The sequence below is a fragment of the Sphaeramia orbicularis genome, chromosome 9 (genome assembly GCF_902148855.1).
Source record: "Sphaeramia orbicularis chromosome 9, fSphaOr1.1, whole genome shotgun sequence".
NCBI lineage: Eukaryota > Metazoa > Chordata > Actinopteri > Kurtiformes > Apogonidae > Sphaeramia > Sphaeramia orbicularis.
Genome location: NC_043965.1, coordinates 23869454 through 23893414, shown reverse-complemented (window position 1 = coordinate 23893414; position 23961 = coordinate 23869454). Strand labels below are relative to the sequence as shown.

At 35.6% G+C, this 23961-nt stretch overlaps 1 protein-coding gene across 3 annotated transcripts in view; it reads right to left on the bottom strand.

The window, feature by feature from the left end:
- Positions 1–12960: 12960 nt before the first annotated feature.
- The window catches only part of egflam (EGF-like, fibronectin type III and laminin G domains), a 43636-nt gene continuing 32635 nt past the window's right edge, over positions 12961–23961 (bottom strand). For all 3 annotated transcript variants that reach the window (XM_030142954.1, XM_030142955.1, XM_030142956.1), the window contains 9 exons: positions 22341–22452; positions 21465–21581; positions 20289–20469; positions 19873–19896; positions 19612–19690; positions 19332–19475; positions 18939–19022; positions 14369–14472; positions 12961–14252 (listed from right to left, as the gene is read on the bottom strand). In XM_030142954.1, the coding sequence (XP_029998814.1) occupies positions 14101–14252; positions 14369–14472; positions 18939–19022; positions 19332–19475; positions 19612–19690; positions 19873–19896; positions 20289–20469; positions 21465–21581; positions 22341–22452 (997 nt within the window). In that variant the 3' untranslated portion in view covers positions 12961–14100. The remainder of the gene's footprint in view (positions 14253–14368; positions 14473–18938; positions 19023–19331; positions 19476–19611; positions 19691–19872; positions 19897–20288; positions 20470–21464; positions 21582–22340; positions 22453–23961) is intronic.

Here is a 23961-nt window from a genome sequence, read left to right as displayed (position 1 = left end):
GTGGGAGCACCAGTGGGGTAGCCACTAACAAAACCAAGTGCATGAAGCAGAAAGAAACGGTGCAACAACAGCTCCATCAGGCTAAATGAGGAGCAAGCTGAGCATGAGTAACAGATTGAAAAAAGTTGATGATAAAATGCAGAAAGCTGAGACCAGACTCCAGCAATCTGTTCCCCAAACATGACTTTTGAGTCTGGTAAAGGTTCATACTGTCTTCCAAGTAAGTGACTTTTGATTTTCATATATTTCAGGAATGGCCATTTTCATCCCTTGAGTATATCTTACAGTCCCTACTGTTCACCATTGTCCCACAGCGCAAGTTTAATACTATTGTGTAATATTGTATCAAATTTAGAGTCCCTCATATATCCACAATATTACTAATGCATATTTTTATTCCACATTTTTACTCCAGTGGTACTCTAAATCTCTGGTCCAGTATATCTCAAACATCTACCAAGTCCTATATATTATTTATCAGGGAAGATCTTCCTGGGAAAAAAAAAGTCCCTTCTAAATTCAGAGCCATGTGCTGTAATCTTTGCGCTTAACGGATTATTCCCTCATTTGTGAGTCAAAGTACAGTATTTCTGACCAGAATTAATTGTGTCTTATTGTGTCCTAAAACTCGTTTGATCCTCTAGAAATAAGGATTTGTTGCGTAACAACAGTAAGATACTGACAGCATAGAGACCTTCTTCTTGGAGATATTTAAGGTACTTATACAACTGTGGAGAATAATACAGATTTATATCATGTAATAAATGTCCCAGAGTTGATTCCTTCACATGAAAAAGAAAATTAGTCCCTATTTTCTCACTCTATCACTGGTGTCTGTAGAATTATAAGGTATGTATTATTCATTGTGCATATAAATTTACAACTCATTTGAATTTGACACTAAGACGAAGTAGCAGACTGTGCTTTTCCTCCGACCAGAGCTGGGAACATTAGTGCTGTGGGTAACACACTCACCTGATTCTACCTAGTTCACTCTGGCTCTCGCCTTCTAAAATTTACATTTGTCTGGAAAGCCGGACTGTACTCATAAATCATTTACTAGAAGATATATGATGAAAACTTTTTATGAAACATTATGACTCATGCATCACATTGTTGGAAGCTTTTTTTTTTTTTTTGTGATGTCCTTCACTGAGAGATTATGTTTAGTTCCATAACTGAATCATTGATAGAGCACACACTAACTAATTTATCCCTCATACATAAAGGGTTTATTCTCTGTTCTCACACCACTACTGTATTGTGTAATAGCCTGATTTTTTTTCTAATCTTGTCAGTAGAATTTGTTAGAATTTGTTTCTATAAAGTAAAAAATGGACGTAAAACTACATGGTGTACCTAATTTATTAAGAAGAAAAAAATCATAACATAGAGCAAATGAATTTCAAAAACAAAGAATGTAATACAATTCTTATTTGTGTAGATTGTATAATCTATATCCTTCATATATTCTCTTTATATACTGTATTTCTGTAGAATCTAGTACAAAAAAAAAAGCCAACTGAATTTGCAAAAAACCCTATTTGGACATATTAAATAGATATTAAACAGTTACCTCACTAAAAAATGCAAATACCAAAAATAGAACTTGGTCAAAACAAATGACCTTGTTTGGCAGCACAGTTTCTTTAAGCTGGTGAGAGCAAAGACTGAAAAGCAAGTTAAGATCTCTGTAGCAGTGTAAGATAAAAGTCAAATGACATTTACAGTTTTCAGGTTAAAGCTTAAGGGTCTCAAGGCAACTCGGGGTAGAAAGAGACACAAGAGCCAGCAGGAAGCAAGAGGCCACGTCCATACTTGGTGTTGTACTCAGGGGGTAAGTTTTCACAGCAGAACTCCATAAAATCATGTATTTAGGTTGATTGGTGGACAGAGAAAACACAACAGTAAACCATGGAAATAATAAATAAGGTATTATGTAACTGTATAAGACATTAGTGCCTTTCAGAAGCACATCTTTAATGCATTAAACTAACACATTATATCATGTTACCAAAATCATGTCTGCTTTAGATTGAGATAACTAAATCTTATATTTGGTATTAATTTACCATAACATAACAGCATTGCAATAACATGGTTATAGCTTCGTTAATCAAAAATTACGGTTAGCCTACCAACTGACTGAGTAACATAAATAAAATAACATACATTAAATTTACGGTGTAATCCAATGTAACTAGGTAACCTACTTCCACGGTATTCCCGTTTTATTCTACTGTATTATTTGATACTAATAATTACTAAAAAAAAAAAAAAAGCAGTTAGAAATGATTTGACAGTACTCATTATAAATCTACTGATATTAAAGGAATGAGTGAAAACGTGTCAGTGATGAAAATAGAGCAAAATAATATGATGATATAACACTGGGAATATAGTCATTCTGTACAATGCGTCCCTTTCCAGAGAACTTCTACACTGTGGTATTTATGCTTTGACTGAAGTTAAGGATCTGAGTGCTTCCTCCACCTCTGTCTAGTTCATTCATTCATTTTTTTTCTTTTTTTTTTTTTCTACAGTTGAGTCCCAAGGAGACCCCTTATTTCCCCTGTGGTTCTTGAGCTTCAAAAGTTTAGGAATTTCTGTCCAAAATGTGCACAATAATTAGCCATGAAAATTAAAACAAATGGTTAATACATTTGGTTATGCTGTGTTAGACACCTCTGACATTGATGTATTTTTGAATCGAGTTAATGTAAACAACCACTAGCGACCAAAAGCATGTGTGAATCTAAAATGTGTAATAGGTTTTGAACCTTTGAACTCATACATTAAAATAATTAATGGAAAATGCAGCTTGTCAGCTTTTAAGCAGCATCAGATGTCTCTGTTTTGGATCTTCAGAGTTTCCATAGTGAACATGGAAACCCCACAATCTTCTTCCATGTAGTTTGACAAATGACGGTGGTTGTGGGCACTTATTTTTGTGTTCAGTTAATGATATGATTTTGCAGAAAAAGGAACCTTTTTCTTCAAATTGCTCTGAGCTTTTAAGAACATCTACATAATCAGAAAATGAAAACTAAAGACATGAAAAAGGGAAGGATTTCACTAAACTATGTAAAGAATAATATTACAATAAATGGTAATAAATCACTTTGGAAAGGTTAAATGTAAAGAATTATTCTGGAAGTCTTCACTGAAGTAGCTTTATGTCTTTAAAGGCTAAATTCAAGTGTCTCTTTTATGTGTATAATGAATACATTCGTGCGCAGCCTGAGATGATAGATTAGGCTTCCGCTTTGATAAGTGTTCTGAGGGCAGTGTTACAAAAGGCCCATATTACAGTCCATTATAAGCAGAAAAAAACAAATTATAATCACTCCATTATATTACTCAACCATTATCACAAACAAATTAAAAACATCAGGTTTACAGCAAATCTTCTGAGCTACCTTTAACCCTAACCTGTGATGTGGATGACCTTAATATGACTGAAAGGTTTTGTAGAACACGGAGAAATGGGGACAGACTTTAATATGTGTGTATCTGTGTGTGTTCAGGTGATAGATTACAGTATAACAGCTACAGAACAATCGAATTAAACTCAATAATAAATTCCACTGAGCAGCACTCACTAATTAAATGTTCCGCCACACTTTGGGTGGTAAAAACTGACAGGCCATATATAAATTGTGTTATGGAAAAATCAACTGGATGTAGGTTAATGTTCATTAAATTATATCACATGGGGAATTTCGGCCAGAGTTGTGATTATATTAACACTGAGCCATGTGCTGAATTGAAACAAGATCATTTTTTAAATTCTATTATAAACTGAATAGATAATGGCTGGGAGACAGATGCTTATTCATATTCAGCTAAAAATGCTAGCATTATCTACATATGTAACTTTTTGGCTGAAACAATGCATATATTGAGGGATGAAGATGACAAATATGATGTATATGTTACATTATGGTACATGGGTGGCATGGGGGTGTAGTGGTTAGCACTATGATCTCACAGCAAGAGGTTCCTGGGTTCGTTTCGGTGTAGAGTTTGCATGTTTTCCCTGAGTCTGCATGGTTTCTCTCTGGGAGCTGATAGCTTAATTGGTCGGTGTATATCCCAGTAGGTGTGAATGTGAGAGTACATGGTTGTTCTAATGTATATGGCTGCACTGCGATGAACTGGCGACATGTACAGGGTGTACGACGCCTTCACCTATAGGTAACCAGGATGGACTCCGTCACCCCAGCAAATATCACAAGGAATAAACAGTTAAGAAGATGGATGGATGGATGGATGGATGGATGGATGGATGGATGGATAAAACAAGCAAAAGAAGGAACTGCCAGACTTGTCACTGTTGAAATCTTCACAGTAGATCATGGAGATGCTCTGGAAAATGTAAGTAAACTATTTTTCTGCACACAATAGAGAACGCTGTAACTACATGGAGTTCACAAACTGAGATTGGTCAGAAATGTGGTAGCAACAACTGAGATAGAAAAAACATTTGGACAAAAGGTGAGCATTTTAAAACATATCAAAGGTGAAAATTCAGGATAGAAGTTCACAGTTTCAGGTTTTAAAGTTGTCCAAGTTCTCAACTATAATGACTAACAATCATCTATTGCCTCAGAAGACTTGTTTTTCTTTAAAGTGGAACTACGTAACATTTTGCTGTTTTGGTTCTTCTTAGCTGTTTGGTGGTCATTGTTCTCTATGGAGCTCCTCCTACAGTTTCGGAGTACATATTCACTGTAGTAAAACCCACACTTAACCTTCCCCCTCCGACCATGTGCATTAGTTTTCAATGAAGCTGGCAACGAGAAGGTAAAAAATGGTGATCAAAGATGCTACTGGAGCGGAGTGGGACACTTTAGATGGACACTGAAGTTTCGGACATTTGTTTTCATTTTACAGAGGAGGTCATGGAAGCGGAGCTGCAGGATGCGGACAGGAACCCCCTGGCCATCCAGGCAGACAGGTCATACTGACAAGCTGGATGTGGGTCCATCTGTAGCCACTAGCACCATTATGCTAACATTAGCTGCACAGCTTAAGAGCTAACAGACAAACAAACATCAGCAGCTCTCACCTGTCACCGCTTCCCAGTGGTGATTAGCAATTAGGGCGCTGTCATCCCGGGGCTAACATTTATAGCAACAACAGTCATCTAGATTTTAGACCAGGGTGGCCAACCCTGGTTCTGGAAAGTCACTATCCTGCATGTTTTAGATCAGGGGTGTCAAACTCCAGTCCTCGATGGCCGGTATCCTGCATGTTTTAGATATTTCCCTCTTCCATCACACCTGGAAGCCATTACATCATTATCAAGCTTCTGCAGAGCATGATGATGAGCTAATCATTAATTAAACCAGATGTGCTGAAAGAGGGAAATATCTAAAACATGCAGGATAGCGGCCCTTGAGGACCGGATTTGAATACCCGTTTTAGATGTTTCCCTCTTCCAGCACACCTGACGGTCGTTATCAGGCTTCTGCAGAGCTGGATGATAGGCTTATCATTTGAATCAGGTGTGTTGGAAGAGGGATACATCTAAAACATGCAGGATAGTGGCTCTTCAGGGCCAGGGTTGGCCACCCCTGTTCTAGACCTTCACCTGGACAAGAGACAAGTATCATACAACACCAGATAACATCCAACATCAGGGCTAGTTGTTATGCCAGTCACTATTCAGACAAAACAAATTACACACAAGTCATGTATAATGAACTACATACATCTGACAAAAAATAGGTTCAACTGGCAAAATTCTGTGGCTAGTGGTAAAAACACACTCCTGAGGCTGACAAAGGGCGATCTAGTAAACTAAACAAACATACAAATGATTTGGTCCTGCTCAGTCCATATAGTGCTGGGCTGCAGCAGATGTTGAAGGTATGCTCTTAGTATGGCATAGACTATGACATCAAGTATAACGCTAAGAAAAGCCAAATAGTGATAGTTAGAAGTGCAGGGGACAGGAAATCAACTTTTCCAACCTTTTATTTGTCTGAAAGTCCTCTTGATGTTTGTGAGGAAATTAAGTACCTCGGTCATGTCATATCCAATGACTGGACGGACAACAAAGACATCCATCGACAGTGTTGTAAGATTTATTCTCAAGCTAACATGCTGATAAGGAAGTTTTCTATGTGCTCTGATTCAGTGAAGTGTTCTCTATTTAGAACTTACATCACACCATTATACACTGCTCAACTGTGGTCAAACTATAAGAAAATAAGTTTGCAGAGGCTCAAGGTAGCCTATAATGATGCATTGAGGTTGCTGCTTCATGTCCCTTGGTGGCATAGTGCCAGTCAACTGTTTGTGACCACAGGAGTGCCAACTTGTGAGGCACTATTAAGACAGTTGATGTTTAGTTTTATGTGTCGCCTGGATGAATCAAAGAACCACATTATAGAACAAAGGTGTCAAACATGCAGCCCAGGGGCCAAAACCAGCCCTCCAGAGGTTCCAGTCTGGCTCACGGGATGAATTTACAAAGCGCAAAAATTACACTTAAGATATTAACAATCAAGGATGTCGAGGTCATTTTTGTTCAGGTTCTACATACAGAACAATGTGATCTCAACTAAAATAATAGCATAATAACCTATAAATAATGACTCCAGATTTTCTTAGTTTAATGTGAAAAACATAATATTACATTAAAGCTATACCGTATGATGTGGCATTTTTACACTTTTCTTTTGTCATCTTAAAATGCTCCTAACAAGCATGCGTCAAACCAAAATATAAAAGAAATCCACCAGGTATTGAAACTCAAAAATGTTTAATTCTCATATATTTCTGATAAAAGTCTGACCAATCATTTTAGTTGGTCCGAATGAAATAATTGGTCGAACCTGGCTGAGCCTCCTGTCAATCATCCATTACGGCCGTCCAGCATCCGATCCATTATCGCGCTCCGCATCTGATATGTGTCCCTCTGAATCTGACGCTTCACTCACGCTCCTCCTGTCACTGACCACAGTCTACTGTCTATGATGTGTATGGATAAAACTCAAATGCACATGTGGAAGGAAAAAAAACAGATTTATGAACGGAAACAACAACTAAGGGGCACAAACAGGAGTCTGATGAATGAAGGATGGAGTTAAAGTCCGGAAGTCAGCTGTACTGGACTGAACAGATAGGTCTGCAGGAAGCTCAGCTTTTATGACCGCAGTACTGATTCAGGTACATGTACTTGGTGTCACACAATGTAGGATTATGTAAAATGATAAATGTATGGACTATGAAACCTCAAATGTCCACGGAAAATTCGCGGAGGCCGCGCGTTCACAGTGCGCTTGCTGGGCACCTCATCAGCTGAAGACACTGACCCAGGGCTGCACAGACCAGACCCTTAAATTCAGGGTCTACTGATGGAACAGAGGCCGCGGCAGGCGGATGATGGATCTAATTACTGAGGGAGGGGTCCACGGACACGCTGAAGTGGACCGAACCTCCACTTCCACCTCCGCTTCCATCACGCGCATCAGGTAAGAGGAAAGCGTCAGTGCTCAATGACACTGAGGGATTTACATACAGTTCTATCAGGCTGCCCTCCGCGTCGAAATCTGACGCAGAAGGGGTACCCCCTGCGTCAAATAGAGCCGAACGGGGCTCTGACCATGCGTCCATTTCTGACGACTTGGGATGAGCGGGCGGGGCTTTGGAGGGAGGCGGGTTGTTCATGTTCAAACTTTTACTAAGTGCTGTGAGAAATGCCACATCGGTAGGTATAGCTTTAAATCTATAAGTGATGACAACTCCAAATTTTTCTCTTTGTTTTAGTGTAAAAACTTACATTAAATGATGAAAATATTAAAATTTACAAACAATCGTTTAACAATAAAGTGCAAAAAAAACGGAAATTTTGAAAGTGAAATTTTAACATTATTCTTCCTGTTATTAAATATTTTGTGTTTTTGTAAATCCAATCCATAATATGCATGTATAAGTGGTGTAATACAGGGTGGGGAAGCAAAATTTACAATATTTTGAGGCAGGGATTGAAAGACAGTGTATGACCAGTTAGTTCATTGAAAGTCATGAGAATTTATTTGCCACAAGAAAATTGACATAATAGAAAATGTTTTTATTCTATGTGTCCTCCTTCTTTCTCAATAACTGCCTTCACACGCTTCCTGAAACTTGCGCAAGTGTTCCTCAAATATTGGGGTGACAACTTCTCCCATTCTTCTTTAATAGTATCTTCCAGACTTTCTGGTAATAGTTTTGCTCATAGTCATTCTCTTCTTTCCATTATAAACAGTCTTTATGGACACTCCAACTATTTTTGAAATCTCCTTTGGTGTGATGAGTGCATTCAGCAAATCACACACTCTTTGACGTTTGCTTTCCTGATTACTCATATGGGCAAAAGTTTCTGAAAAGGTATGGATAATAGTGTTAGGTATGATTATGACATCAATATATGTTTGGTTTCAAAACAACTGACGTAGTGCCTGCTGAGAAAAAACATCTAAATGTTCATTGTAAATTTTGCTTCCCTACCCTGTATTGTTAAAATTGTACTTATTTTTCTAAGAAATTTCAGTTTTTTCAGGTTATTCACATCATTTTTGTTTGGATAGTTTGTAAATGTACATATTTTCATAATTTATTTTTGATTGCACTAAAACAAAGAGAAACAATTTGGAGTCGTCATTATTTACAGGTCATTATGCTATTGTTTTACTGGTCCTGCCCACTTGAGATCAATTTGGGCTTAATGTGGCCCCTGAACTAAAATGAGTTTGACACCACTGTTATAGAAGCTCTAGTTAGCCCCCCGAAAAGCTGCTATCGTTTTACCTCTAAACTGAGACGGCATTGGTGCAATAGTTTGTGTATTTTATAATGTGCTTTTTTTTTTTTTTTTTTAATCTCCTTTTAATTCTTTTTTTAGTCTTTTTATTCTTTTTTTTTATCCTTTTTATTTTATTTATTCTGTACGTTGTGTGCTTGTGGTTTATGGACCTGTGTCTGCAATAAAGTTTATTATAATTATTATTAGAATTATACACAAACATACACACAAACAACCTTGATTACTGGGGAGTATGCTAACATCTCCTCTAGCTAGCAAACATTCGGGCATCGCTCATAAAATGACTAAACACTGTTATAACCAATAGCAATACTTACAAGTACATCAGCAACGCCAGGTCTGTGTTCGTTTTGATGCTTTTTTATCTTTCAGCTCTCACCATTCTGCAAAAGGAGGACCAAGCAGACTCTGGTCTTGTTCCTCATTTGGTCCCTCACTCTTTTCTTCTTCTTCCATCCCTTGACAACAGCCACCTCTTCCTTTTCTCTGCTAAAGTAAACGCCTGTGAAATGAAAACATGGCTGACTTGTCTTTACAGCCAAGCGGTGGTACTCGGCTGGAGGCGCGTGTTCGTGTCGTACTGCCGTAAAGTGGGACGTTTCTCACGAGACAAGAATCTTCGAGCATATTCGGCCCTAGAGACCCTATGGGAAGTGGGAAGGTTTCCATTTTCCCCCTAACGAGCCATTTAACCATCACAATTACTATGAAGCTGTTTAATTAAGGTAAAACTGTTACACGGTTCTGCTTTAAATCCTAGTTACTGAAGGTATTTTTCCACTCATACTCACATCTAAACTGAACCAGTTGTTTGTGCCTTCAGTCTCTCTCCATATGTTTCAGAATTAGGAAACAGAAAAAAATTCAGCTGTACTTTCAGTTCATATGAGATGCAGATGTTTGTTGTTTTGTTCGTTTGAGTGCAGCTGAATCATTTCTTTGTCTTTGCTTTAATGCCATAAAATGACTTATCCTTAAGTTTTGAACACAAGTGTTAGGACAGCTGTTTAAACTAGAAGCACTCGGAGAGCGCAGACCTCCGCCAAGGCTGATCAGTGCCCCCCCCCCCACACACACACACACGCCAAGGAGGTTATGTTTTTGCCAGGGTTTGTTTGTTTGTTTGTCTGTCTGTCTGTCTGTCTGTCTGTTTGTCTGTCCGTTAGTGAGCAACATAACTCAAAAAGTTATGGACAGATTTTGATGAAATTTTCAGGGTTTGGTGGAAATGGGGCCCCCCCACCCCCGATCACCACCAAAATTTAATCATTTCTTCCTTATCCCATTTCCAACAAACCCTGAAAATTTCATCAAAATCTGTCCATAACTTTTTGAGTTATGTTGCACACTAACGGACAGACAGACAAACAAACCCTGGCAAAAACATAACCTCCTTGGCGGAGGTAAAAATGTCATGGCCTGCTGCTTTGTAATCTTTTTTTTCCTACTTCATATAGAAAACAATTTTCAGCTAACAGCAGTGAGGGGCATGATCATGACCCTATGTCACAACTCTGTATGTTGTGCTTTTCTTTTCACTGAAATCTGAAGGTTTTTCACAATGTCCATAAAATGTGTTGGTTTTTTTTTTTTGAATTGGCAGCCACTTATCCAAGTGTCTGTGTTAAGACACAGAGTAGAACATTACATTACATCAAGGCCACATTTAACAGAATCTGATCAGCTGTTAGTCATGTATTTAACTCCTACTTGTCTGAAAACTTTGATTAGCTGAATTCTGGGTGTCAGAGGACACATTTTCTACATTTTTTTCTACTGAAAATACAGAAAAGCAATGGATGCATTAGTCTAGTGTCCTCTCAGACTACTGGAATTACAAATGATGGACATTTTATAGTTACATTTCCTTTACAGGTCTCTGTTTATTCATTGACTTTCATTAGTTTTAATGAACACCCAAGTGTGTCTTAAAAATAATACTATTGTCCCAAGCTGACAATTCATGTATATTTTAACAGATGGTTGTCTGAAACTGTTCCTTTACCTGATTGAACCAAAGCAATTTCACATATCATACATGTAGTGACCACACCCACTAATTGGAGTATTTAGATAATAGATTTGCATTGGATTTGTATTTATATTGTTTGTTGTTTTTATTGGATTTGTTTTATTAATAGAATCTGCTATGTAATGAAGTGTTTGATGGATAGCTGTATGCTGTCTTTTTAAAACAAGTTGTCCATCATTTAACATACTTCACATATTCTGATTTTGATTATGTAAATGATTGGATATTAAAATGCCATTTCAACTAAACAAGAATAGATTTTTATAGTAAGAACAGTAAAGGGTGCCTCCATAGCTGTTCTTCTTGACAGTGTTGAAAAATCATTCAACATAGATTATTGATCGTTATGGTTTTTCTTGTAATTTATCTACTGGCTTAGTCTTTTCACACTGTATAGATACTGTAGAAGGTTAGATCCATAGGTGTTTGTGTGTTTCTTCAACCTTCCATTTAAAACTTAAATATATCCAACAAGACATTCCACTTAATGTGAAAAGAGTCTGTGCAGGATTTTAGAAAATACTGGTCAACAATGCTTTTTTTTAAATTCCAAATCTGAATTTTGAGTTATGCACAAGTCAGTATATAGTCATTAACAGCATATCAGTTTGTTTCAGTTTTATAAAATCTTATTGCTGCTTTCTATACCTGAAACAAACATTTGGTGTGACAGAAAGTGACAGAAAGGTGAAAGCTGGAGTTTTCATCAGAGCCCAGATTGGAGAATTCATTGGTGAACTCGTATTCCCCTCGGAGCTCAGCTCTCAAGAAGTAACAGCTTGTAATTTATTTATGGAAGTGGTGCAAAATTTTTACAACCATGGTAACCGTAGAGCCCCTCGTTATGATCAACTAGTTGAGAAGAGGCTTAAAACGCATGAACAGATGGGTTGCAGATTGTCTTCCACTCGCAGCGGTTTATTCTAAACCGGGCTTAATGTTCATATCTATAAGTAAATTTGACCAAGTTATTACTTATTCTTCAGATTTTTTAATATACAATAAAAGGCATGAAAGAATAAGTTTGGAAAATAAGCATCTTTTACATATTTGTATGACTCAAAATGGAGAAATTCTGCAGATTTTAATTACGTTCCTGTTTTTGTCCAGATCAGATATTTTTCCTTAACCCATAAAGACTCAAATATACACCAGTGACCAAAAGCATCTACAGATCTAAAATGTTTAATAACTTTAGAGCCACTAATCCTATCAATACATGTTAATAATTAGTGTGAAATGCAGTTTGACATCTTTTCATGATCATCAGATATGACCCATTTGGACATTCAGAGGCTCCGTAGTGAATGTGGAAACACCATCATTGCTACAACATTGATTCACTAGTAAACCCCATGGAGTTGGATCAATGACAGTGGATGGACACACATGGTTTATGTTCAGTTAGTGATAGATTTTAGTTTTGTCTGTGTTTGATATGATGACTCTCAAATGTAATCTCAGCATGATTTAAATATATGATCAGTAAAATAAATATCGGACAATACCTGATTTTCACTGAAAAAATGCAAAATGGAGAGGATAATAATATGATAAATGATGATAGAACACCAAAGAAAAGTTAAATAGAGAGAAAAAAAAATATTTGGGAACTAACACAAAAAGCAGCACTAGGTCTTTATGAGATAAGTGGCACACACACAATGTTTTCCTGCTGCCCAGTGTAATTTCAACCTACGTAGTTATATGTTTCTCTTTTCACCTCAGCTCCAGCCTTGAGTTTCAGGTATTTTCTGATTGCTTTCAAATGGATGCTCACAAATACCCCATCATCATTGCTTTTTATAGGCCAGGTTTAGCAGAATGTTAACAGACATGCTTCAGCAGATACAGACAGTCAATTGTTACACTATTAGACTATGATCAACACATTTAATCACTCTGCGGCGGATCGGTCTGCAGAAATCCTGGTCATTCACATTCCTCAGCCACATGAGGATGTAGACACAACTTGTCTGCAACATTTTTTTTTTTGTGTGTTGAAGCAACTAAAACTATTGCAGGCAATAAAAAACATTAATGACTGATTTATTCTTCTACGAAAATTAAGATGTAAATTCATGGTTTATTATTAGATTTTTTTCTTTTCTTTTTCTCTTATTTTAACATTGGTGTCATTCTTTGTAGAGCAACAATAACTCATATAACTAGTGACCATTCATTAAATACAAAGCAGTTTTACCATTTGCAAGATATCCTTTCAGGAGTACAGATTAGTCATGATGAAGCAACATCAGCTTGTATACAAGTGCTCATTGATGTAAAAACAAAAATTATACAGTTATACTCATTGTAAAGGAGGAGGTGCCCTTTGGTTTTGTTTTGTCTAATGGTAGCAAAAAACCGTCACGCATTTTTTCAGGATTTTGGCTGCTTCACTGTGTCAGCATCAGACTTTCATGTGACTAGCATTTGAGTGCTGTGAATAAAGAAGTGTGTATGTTATAAGAAAACAAAAAACAAAAACGAAAGAAAACAGAGAAAGCACAGCTGATGTCTTCACCCTCAAAACTAGCGACCTTTAAGCAGTCCATCTGACTTTAAAAAATGTACTCTACAGTTTGATAATCACAGAACACACAAGATTACAAATGCTACAACAACATGAACAACAGAGATCCTCTAGGGCCAAAGCTAACAATCCTCTACAAATAAAGTTTATCTCTGCTAACTGCTCTAGGTCGGATTTATGAAAAACTGTTGATGACTCTTGATCCTCTGGAATACATGGTTCTTCCAGCAATCAAATAAGGATTTACAGTAGAAAAAATAAAGATAAGATTGGAAACATCCTATGAAAAAAATGTCCTCTGCCAGGTTTTACAAAGACCCTCATTGCCCGTTGCTCTAAGCTTAATCTGTTCTTTCCCAGAGTATTCGTGCCTTGTAATATCCTCCTGTGAACTGGTGGCGGAATCTCTTATTCCAGATTCATCACACTGTTAATGGTAAAACACACCTCAAAACCTTATATACAGGAGCCACTTGAAGATTAATCATATGTGACTCAAACTGACAACACTTTTTACACTCTTTATTCTTTTTTTTTTTTTTTTTTTCCTGGTTTGACCTTTTACTATGTCAGCCACCATTCAACAAAATATTTTAGTTTTTACTCATTCGGAGCAGATCAGTCAGTTTTAAAGATGACAAATCTTAGGGTTGAGTCAATCGCTCCGGTGTAAAAACAGTGCTGAAAATGGCCGCTCATCTGTTGAAGTTGCAGTTTCTAGTTGGAGCATGTGTTGATGTTCTTGCCGTCAGCAGCGTCTTCCACCAGCGCTAAGTGATAATCAGTGGATAGTGTGAAGTGTGACACGCAGCCCACCAGGCCTCCCATGTACTGTCTGTTTGTGTGTAGAGCTATCTCTTTCATGCCACCTGCAGGGAGGACGGAGAAAATACAGACAAAGGAGGGAGAAGGAAGAAAATACTCTTAAATTATTCATTCTTATGGTCTATGTGCATAACAGTGGCTTTAGATGTGTTGCACTTACCAACGTATAAGGGTCCGTTGATATTGAGTTGTCTCATTTTTCCAGGTGATCTGCCTGTTTTAGCTCCATAGTCATCGACTGTCAACTTCCCTGACTGTCCATCCCTGCACAGAAGAGTAAGAACAGTTAAATCATCAGAAACTCTAGCATCTCAGCACTTTATTTCAGCGATTAGCATCCTCATTTTTTTCTGATTTTAGAAATATCTGTGAAAAGATATGTATGTATGTATCTGCGTATCTATCTATCTATCTATCTATCTATCTATCTATCTATCTATCTATCTATCTATCTATCTATCTACCTATCTATCCATCCATCCATCCATCCATCTACGTATGTATGAATGTATGTATGCGTCTATCTATCTATCTATCTATCTATCTATCTATCTATCTATCTATCTATCTATCTATCTATCTATCTATCTATCTATCTATGCATGTATGTATGCATCTATCTATCTATCTATCTATCTATGCATCTATCTATCTATCTATCTATCTATCTATCTATCTATCTATCTATCTATCTATCTATCTATCTATCTATCTATCTATCTATCTATCTACGTATGCATGCATGTATCTATCTATCTATCTATCTATCTATCTATCTATCTATCTATCTATCTATCTATCTATCTATCTATCTATCTATCTATCTACCTATCCATCCATCCATCCATCCATCCATCTACGTATGTATGAATGTATGTATGCGTCTATCTATCTATCTATCTATCTATCTATCTATCTATCTATCTATCTATCTATCTATCTATCTATCTATCTATCTATCTATCTATCTATCTATCTATCTATCTACATATGCATGCATGCATGCATGCATGCATGCATGCATGTATGTATGTATGTATGTATGTATGTATGTATGTATGTATGTATGTATGTATGTATGTATGTATGTATCTATCTATCTATCTATCTATCTATCTATCTATCTATCTATCTATCTATCTATCTATCTATCTATCTATCTATCTATCTATCTATCTATCTATCTATCTACGTATGCATGCATGTATCTATCTGTCTATCTATCTATCTATCTATCTATCTATCTATCTATGCATGTATGTATGTATGCATCTATCTATCTATCTATCTATCTATCTATCTATCTATCTATCTATCTATCTATCTATGCACGTATGTATGTATGTATGTATGTATGTATGTATGTATGTATGTATGTATGTATGTATGTATCTATCTATCTATCTATCTATCTATCTATCTATCTATCTATCTATCTATCTATCTATCTATCTATCTATCTATCTATCTATCTATCTATCTATCTATCTATCTATCTATCTATCTATCTATCTATCTACGTATGCATGCATGTATCTATCTGTCTATCTATCTATCTATCTATCTATCTATGCATGTATGTATGTATGCATCTATCTATCTATCTATCTATCTATCTATCTATCTATCTATCTATCTATCTATCTATCTATCTATCTATCTATCTATCTATGCACGTATGTATGTATGTATGTATGTATGTATGTATGTATCTATCTATCTATCTATCTATCTATGCATGTATGTATGCATCTATCTATCTATCTATCTATCTATGCATCTATCTATCTATCTATCTATCTATCTATCTATCTATCTATCTATCTATCTATCTATCTATCTATCTATCTATCTATCTATCTATCTATCTATCTATCTACGTATGCATGCATGTATCTATCTGTCTATCTATCTATCTATCTATCTATCTATCTATCTATCTATCTATCTATCTATCTATCTATCTATCTATCTATCTATCTATGCATGTATGTATGTATGCATCTATCTATCTATCTATCTATCTATCTATCTATCTATCTATCTATCTATCTATCTATCTATCTATCTATCTATCTATCTATCTATCTATCTACATATGCATGCATGCATGCATGCATGTATGTATGTATGTATGCATCTATCTATCTATCTATCTATCTATGCATCTATCTATCTATCTATCTATCTATCTATCTATCTATCTATCTATCTATCTATCTATCTATCTATCTATCTATCTATCTATCTATCTATCTATCTATCTACGTATGCATGCATCTATCTATCTATCTATCTATCTATCTATCTATCTATCTATCTATCTATCTATCTATCTATCTATCTATCTATCTATCTATCTATCTATCTATCTATCTATCTATCTATCTACCTATCTATCCATCCATCCATCCATCCATCCATCTACGTATGTATGAATGTATGTATGCGTCTATCTATCTATCTATCTATCTATCTATCTATCTATCTATCTATCTATCTATCTATCTATCTATCTATCTATCTATCTATCTATGCATGTATGTATGCATCTATCTATCTATCTATCTATGCATCTATCTATCTATCTATCTATCTATCTATCTATCTATCTATCTATCTATCTATCTATCTATCTATCTATCTATCTATCTATCTATCTATCTATCTATCTATCTATCTATCTATCTATCTACGTATGCATGCATGTATCTATCTGTCTATCTATCTATCTATCTATCTATCTATCTATCTATCTATCTATGCATGTATGCATCTATCTATCTATCTATCTATCTATCTATCTATCTATCTATCTATCTATCTATCTATCTATCTATCTATCTATCTATCTATCTATCTATCTATCTACATATGCATGCATGCATGCATGCATGTATGTATGTATGTATGTATGTATGTATGTATGTATGTATGTATGTATCTATCTATCTATCTATCTATCTATCTATCTATCTATCTATCTATCTATCTATCTATCTATCTATCTATCTATCTATCTATCTATCTATCTATCTATCTATCTATCTACGTATGCATGCATGTATCTATCTGTCTATCTATCTATCTATCTATCTATCTATCTATCTATGCATGTATGTATGTATGCATCTATCTATCTATCTATCTATCTATCTATCTATCTATCTATGCACGTATGTATGTATGTATGTATGTATGTATGTATGTATGTATGTATGTATGTATCTATCTATCTATCTATCTATCTATCTATCTATCTATCTATCTATCTATGCACGTATGTATGTATGTATGTATGTATGTATGTATGTATGTATGTATGTATGTATCTATCTATCTATCTATCTATCTATCTATCTATCTATCTATCTATCTATCTATCTATCTATCTATCTATCTATCTATCTATCTATCTATCTATCTATCTATCTATCTATCTATCTATCTATCTATCTATCTATCTATCTGTTATTTAGGTTTAGGTCATGGGGTTGTAGTCTAAGCTCCTCCAGCTCTTTCAGTGAGACATATTTCTTATGACATATAATCCCTTCAGGGTGTCCTAGGTCTGCTCCAGGGTCACATCCCAGTTGGACATACATGAAACACCTCAACAGAAAGGCATCCATGGAGCATCCTAACCAGATGCCCCAACCACCACAACTGGCTCCTTTTGATGTCGTTTCATATTTTATTATTTTTGATTTCTTTTTTTTCTGTGTTGGTAGTCTGTTCTACATATGATTAATGATTTAAAGCTGCATACCTTCCTTTGGCAGGTTTCTCCTCTCAGTCCAAATCAAAAGACTGAATGTAAATATAGATGACACGATATCTTTTCATGATCTTATTACTATTTCTCCAAGCTTCTGTGTCGACCAGTAGAGTTACATCAAGTTCGCATTTGATTGAATCTGATCAGCTGTCATGTCTTTAACCCCTAACATGTTAGATTTTCAAAATTTTTTTAAACTAAAAACACAGGGAAAGGATATAATATAATACAATGTAATACAGTATAACAATAGAATAGAATAGAATAGAATAGAATAAATCACATTATTGTCACAACTTACACTTTGTGCTTGTGTACATTCGGAAGAAAATTTTTTGCTGCATTGACTCACCACCAGAAAATAAAAATGAATATGTGTGCAAATTACAATATATACAAAAAAAAGGACAGACAGTAAAATCATAATATATTGCACAACAGTATAGCAGCAACCAGTACAATTAATGACATTGTGCTGCTTAATAAAGGTTATTTAGATGTCCTCTCAGACCACTGGAATTAAGATCTGCTGAAATGTAATTATGGATTAAAAAAAAAAAAAAAAAAAAAAAAAAAATATATATATATATATATATATATATATATATATATATATATATATATATATATATATATATATATATATATATATATATGTCCTGTACAAGTCATTGTTCATTGACTTTCATTAGTGTTTATGGACACCCAAACATGTCTTTAAAATTAATTGTACAAATTGTTTCTCCAAGTTGACAATTCATGTACAACTCAACAGTGCAAGGAAATAAGAAAAAAATTGTATTTCTATTGGACGTTTGTATGTACAGTGTTGGTCCCTGTGTAAAAGAACAAAAGGGGAAAAAACAAAATAACAGTCTGTGCTGTGTCTTGATTCACATTATTGTCCCATGAATGTATCTGTGTGAAATGTTGATTTAGTTTTCGTGCTTACCTAACGGCTTTGACTCTGTGCCACTTTCCATCACTAAAGGTCCCGTTGACAACAATGTTAGCTGCACCACTGCCCAGATTATAACTGGAATAACAGGAAAAAAAGAAACAGGAAAATTAGTTTAAGTCAGAGTTATTATATTACTGTTCTGATCCTGCCTCTAACTCTTTTTAGTTACATTTCAGTTTTTTTTTCGCTCTGTCCTCAGTGACTACTTAGCTTTCCCTGCGTCCCTCTCCATCATCTACCCTCTTTTTTTCGTTAAGTTTCTTCGCTTTGCTTGAACTTTTTCCTTCAGCTCCAGTTTCACCAAAAGGACACAGAGGGGCGACTAATCACATGGTGTACATCCAACTCCCTGGTCATTCTGTCTTTTGTTTTTTAACACAGTACCTGAAGGTTAGCGCACCGTCCTGAAGCCCCATTGCCAGGAAGTCACTGTTTGGTCTCATCGGACTTTCTCCTCGCCATAATAACAACCCATCCTTAGCTGTGCTCTTAAAACGCATGAAAAGGTTGTTCCTGGACCCGGATATCCTGAAAACATGGACACATTTACTCATATTTACATTCACTGCAGCTTGTGTATTTTACAGGCAAGTAGTGTCTTGAGAAACCTTTGCATATACAAAACACTAATGCAACACATTTATGTGACAGATTTAGTACCAACCGTTTCAGGATATCCTTGTTGTCATAGGTCAGGTAACTTCGGCCAATAAACTGAGGAATCTCAATGGCTTCAGTAACAGCTGAATGGAGAAAACACTGCATTTACTCTATACTGTCACAAGGTGGCAACATTGGTAAAAATAACAAACTGAAAAACATATACAACAAGGAGAAAAACTACAGTATGTGCACTCAAAGATGATAGGTTTAGATACTACTTTTTATGAAATGTTTTCTTTTTATTTTATACAAGAAAACTTACTGTTCAAACAGTAATTTCCACACTCTGTCAGTGGAAGCATTAAAAAAGAGAAGGAAGAGAAAGGCTTAAGGGATTAGTTTGTCCATTACATGATATATATTACACTATATGATAGTAGAGAAAAACATTTAATCCTTTAGAAGAGGATCATACCATGTGAATAAAGACACATATTAGAGCCATTCGTAATAAGTGTAAAGTACTGTTATAGTTTATTCCACAAAAGGCAAAAACACCAAACACAGCACATGAACAACACTTTGTCTGCAATTCATCAGTCGGTGAGTTGTATTTTTTTTTTTTTTTCAACTCAATCAACAACACATGAACTGACCTTGTACTTATACCAGCTTTATGTGGGAAAAATATGAACTAAAGTACTTCTGTCAAAGCATGCGACCGGACAGACTACTGACCTTTCTGACAGTGCTTTCCATCGTATCCCAGAGGGCAGTCGCACTCATATCCATCCCACTTTGGTCTGCAGGTCCCTCCATTGGCACAAGGACTTTTCACACATGGGTGCTCTGAATTTGCCACATTAATTCCACCAGCAGAGCCACTGGTTATTGGGATGGTGCGGTCATTGAGGACCAGCTACAGAAGATAAAGAAGAGAAGAGAAAAACTCAATTTTGTCTGTTTGGATGATATAACCTGATGTACTGATAAAGCAGAGTATTGTCAACTTACTGCTATAATTAACCCTCAAAGACAGAAAAAACTATGAAAAGCATCTACTAACGTGTGATAACTATTGAAACACTAATTCTATCAATACAATTAAAAAATACATTTAAAAAAACAGCTGTTCACGATCATCCAATGGATGTTTTTTGGACATTTCAGAGGCTCTTTAATTAACGTGGAGACACTAATTTGAGGAACACTGATTCATCAATAAAACTCATGTACAGTCATGGAAAAAATTATTAGACCATCAAAAGTCATCAAAAACAATGGATATGCAATCAAGTACTAATTCCAGTGTGTATCATGTGACTGAAACAGACAGAAAAGAAAACATGGAATGCTTAAAAGCACTGTTTTTGTCAGTGCAATGCCATAGCTATTGATGTAAGACATTAAATGATTTTGGTTATTATCAAGAAAACATAGAAAATGGCTAGATATCAGCTCTTAAATTAAACTCTTATGAGCTATTTTTGTTGTTTCATTATATTTGTCCAAACAAATGTACCTTTAGTTGTACCAGGCATTAAAATGAACAAGAAACTGAAGAAAACAAGGAGTGGTCAAGTATTTTTTTTTCCACAACTGTAGTTTAAGAGATGATATATGTTTTACGTCCAGTTAATGATTTTGCTGTAAAACTCACCTTTTAGTTTTTAATATAATTTACTCTGAGCTGTTACATCTACATGATCAGTAAATTTAATATAGCAATTTACCCAATTTTCACAGAAAAATACGAAATGCAGAGGATAATATAGTAAATTATGATACATCACATAGGAAAGGTTAAATATAGAGAACAAAACCATTTAATGTTACCATCAAAATAATTGTAAGTCTTAAAGGGTTAATGAAAAAATTGTGTTGACTTTATAACAGTCTAAATACAAGTCTTACCTTCTGAATTGTTCCAGTGAACGGCCTTACTACTCCTGCTGTTCTCTTGGTTTTATCGTACTCTGGTACTCCACCGATGTAGAGAGGTGAGCTGCACTTAATCTGTGTGAAAGCTCCCTGATGAGTGAAAATGACAGAAAATTACTTAGAAATTATACAAGCACTTCATAAATGAACTCTGTTAAGTCATGTAAGAGAACTTCCTCTTCTGAAATATCATTATATATCATCATTTAAGAAGTTTCATTTTATTTCATTTATACATTTTTTTTTAAAAATGAGACTGAATATTAATTAAATAACACAAGATTGTCATAAATTTGAGCACAATTACTAACATCCATCTGTAGTCCTCAAATATAAAAGCACTTATAAAACCAACATTGTAGACATTAAGACAATACAACATCACATACATAAAAACAATACATCACATACAGTACCAACAGCAGACATAAGTAGCAAGGTTACTCTTCCCAAAAGTGCTAAAAAAAATTCTATGTTGTGTTTTATGTGGCACTATATCATGTTTGATAAGCAAAGTAACTGTTTCTATTATTTGTACCTTCTGCTTTGCCTGTGTACTGTGTGGAGCACATGTTGGAGTTGGGGATGAAATACCTATTAAATTAAATTAAATTTACTCAACCAAAATTTTCCACAAAATCTAACTCAAGTGCAAGAAAGTACTGAAATGAGTAGCACATTGATAAACAAATGAATGCAAATGTATGTGGGTGAATATTTTAAGGCCTTTATTAGCTTTGAGAACTTTACTGTATGCAGACTGTGAAGGTTTTGTGGTGTCTTTCTGCCATCTTGTGGTCATAAAAGCAGTGTCCGGTGTCACAGACAGAGATGCTGGTTTATGAGTACCTCAGCAATTCCTTCCATTGGTTTCTGGTTGTCCACTTGGAGGATCCCACTCTTCGCCGTGCGGGAAACCCTCAGCTCATGCCATGAGTCCAGACTGATCTGCTCCTGACTCCTGCAGGACCGATCATCACATTTGTAATTCAATTTAAGAACATGTATGTAGAGAAAAGGTGGACATTAAGGAATATTGATGTTACAATGTCTGTTTGGGTTTGTACTGGTGATCAGTCAGTAATAATGTTATATTATATTATGAAAAAATGGGTTGTCTAAAATCTTATTATTACTCCTGTTGCTTTTCTGGTAATGGAACGGGTATAAATGCTTTGGATTTCAGAGTATTTTTTTTTTTTGTAAGTTTGTTTCTGTTGATTATACTCCAAAATGAGTAAATCTGTGTGAATCTGAATGTAAATTAGCCCATAGACAATACACAGCCTGGCCAAAAACAAGCCCCCTCCTGGATTTAACAAAGGAAATAAGACTTTCCCATTGGATAATTACAGCAGGGATTCTTATGTTTCAGCCTGAAACAACTTATTTATCTCATTTCTGCAACAATCATGTCTGAAGACACATCCTAGGGTCATGTGAAGGATGTAACTCTCCTTCAAAGGGGTCAAGAGAATGACTAAGGAGATCAAACTACTATAATTAGGTTAAGACCCTGACACATTATTCATACTCTTCAATTTGCTAGGGAGAAGAAAGATCAGAATGTACACCAACGGAAGAAGGTCATGCACTCTGATGAGTCCAGATTGACCCAGTTCCAGAGTGATGGGTGAGTCAGGGTAAGGAAAGAGGCAGATGAAGTGATTACCCATCATGCCTAGTGCCTACAGTACAAGCCTGTGGGGGCAGTGTTATGATCTGAGGTTGTTTTAGTTAGTCAGGTCTAGATTCACCAATGTTATGCGTCTATAAAATGAGGTTAAGTGAACCTGAATATACTGAATGACCAGGTTTGAACATCGGTGGATTCTTTCTTTGCTGATGACACAGACATATTCCAGTATGACAATGCCAGGATTCATCAAGATTAGATTGTGAAAGAGTGGTTCAGGGAGCATAAGACGTCATTTTCACACATAGATTTGCCACCACAGAGTCCAGACCTGAACCGCATTGAGAATGTTTGGGATGTGATGAGGAAGACTTTACACAGTCGTCCAACTCTTCATCATCAATACAGGATTTTTGCTGAATGCTACTATTAATGCAAATGCAATACTTAAGCCAAAATATTACAATGGGTGACTTTTTGGCCAGGTTGTATTTTACCACGATGAGGAAGTTAACTCATAAAGACCCATGCAGCCACTGGTGACCAAAACCAACCGCTGATGTCAACTGTTTAATATCTGTTGATCCACTAATCCTACCAAACCATGTAAATAATTGGTGTAAAATGCAGTTTGTCATCTTTTATGGTCATCAGATATGACCCATTTGGATGTTCAGAGGCTACGTAGTGAACGTAGAAACACCGTCATCTTCTACATTGATTAACCAGTAAAACCCTTGGAGTTTGATCAGTGACAGTGGATGGAGACACTTGTTTTATGTTCAGTTATTGATAGATTTTACTGGAAAAAGTCACTTTTTCTTCTGTTTTCTC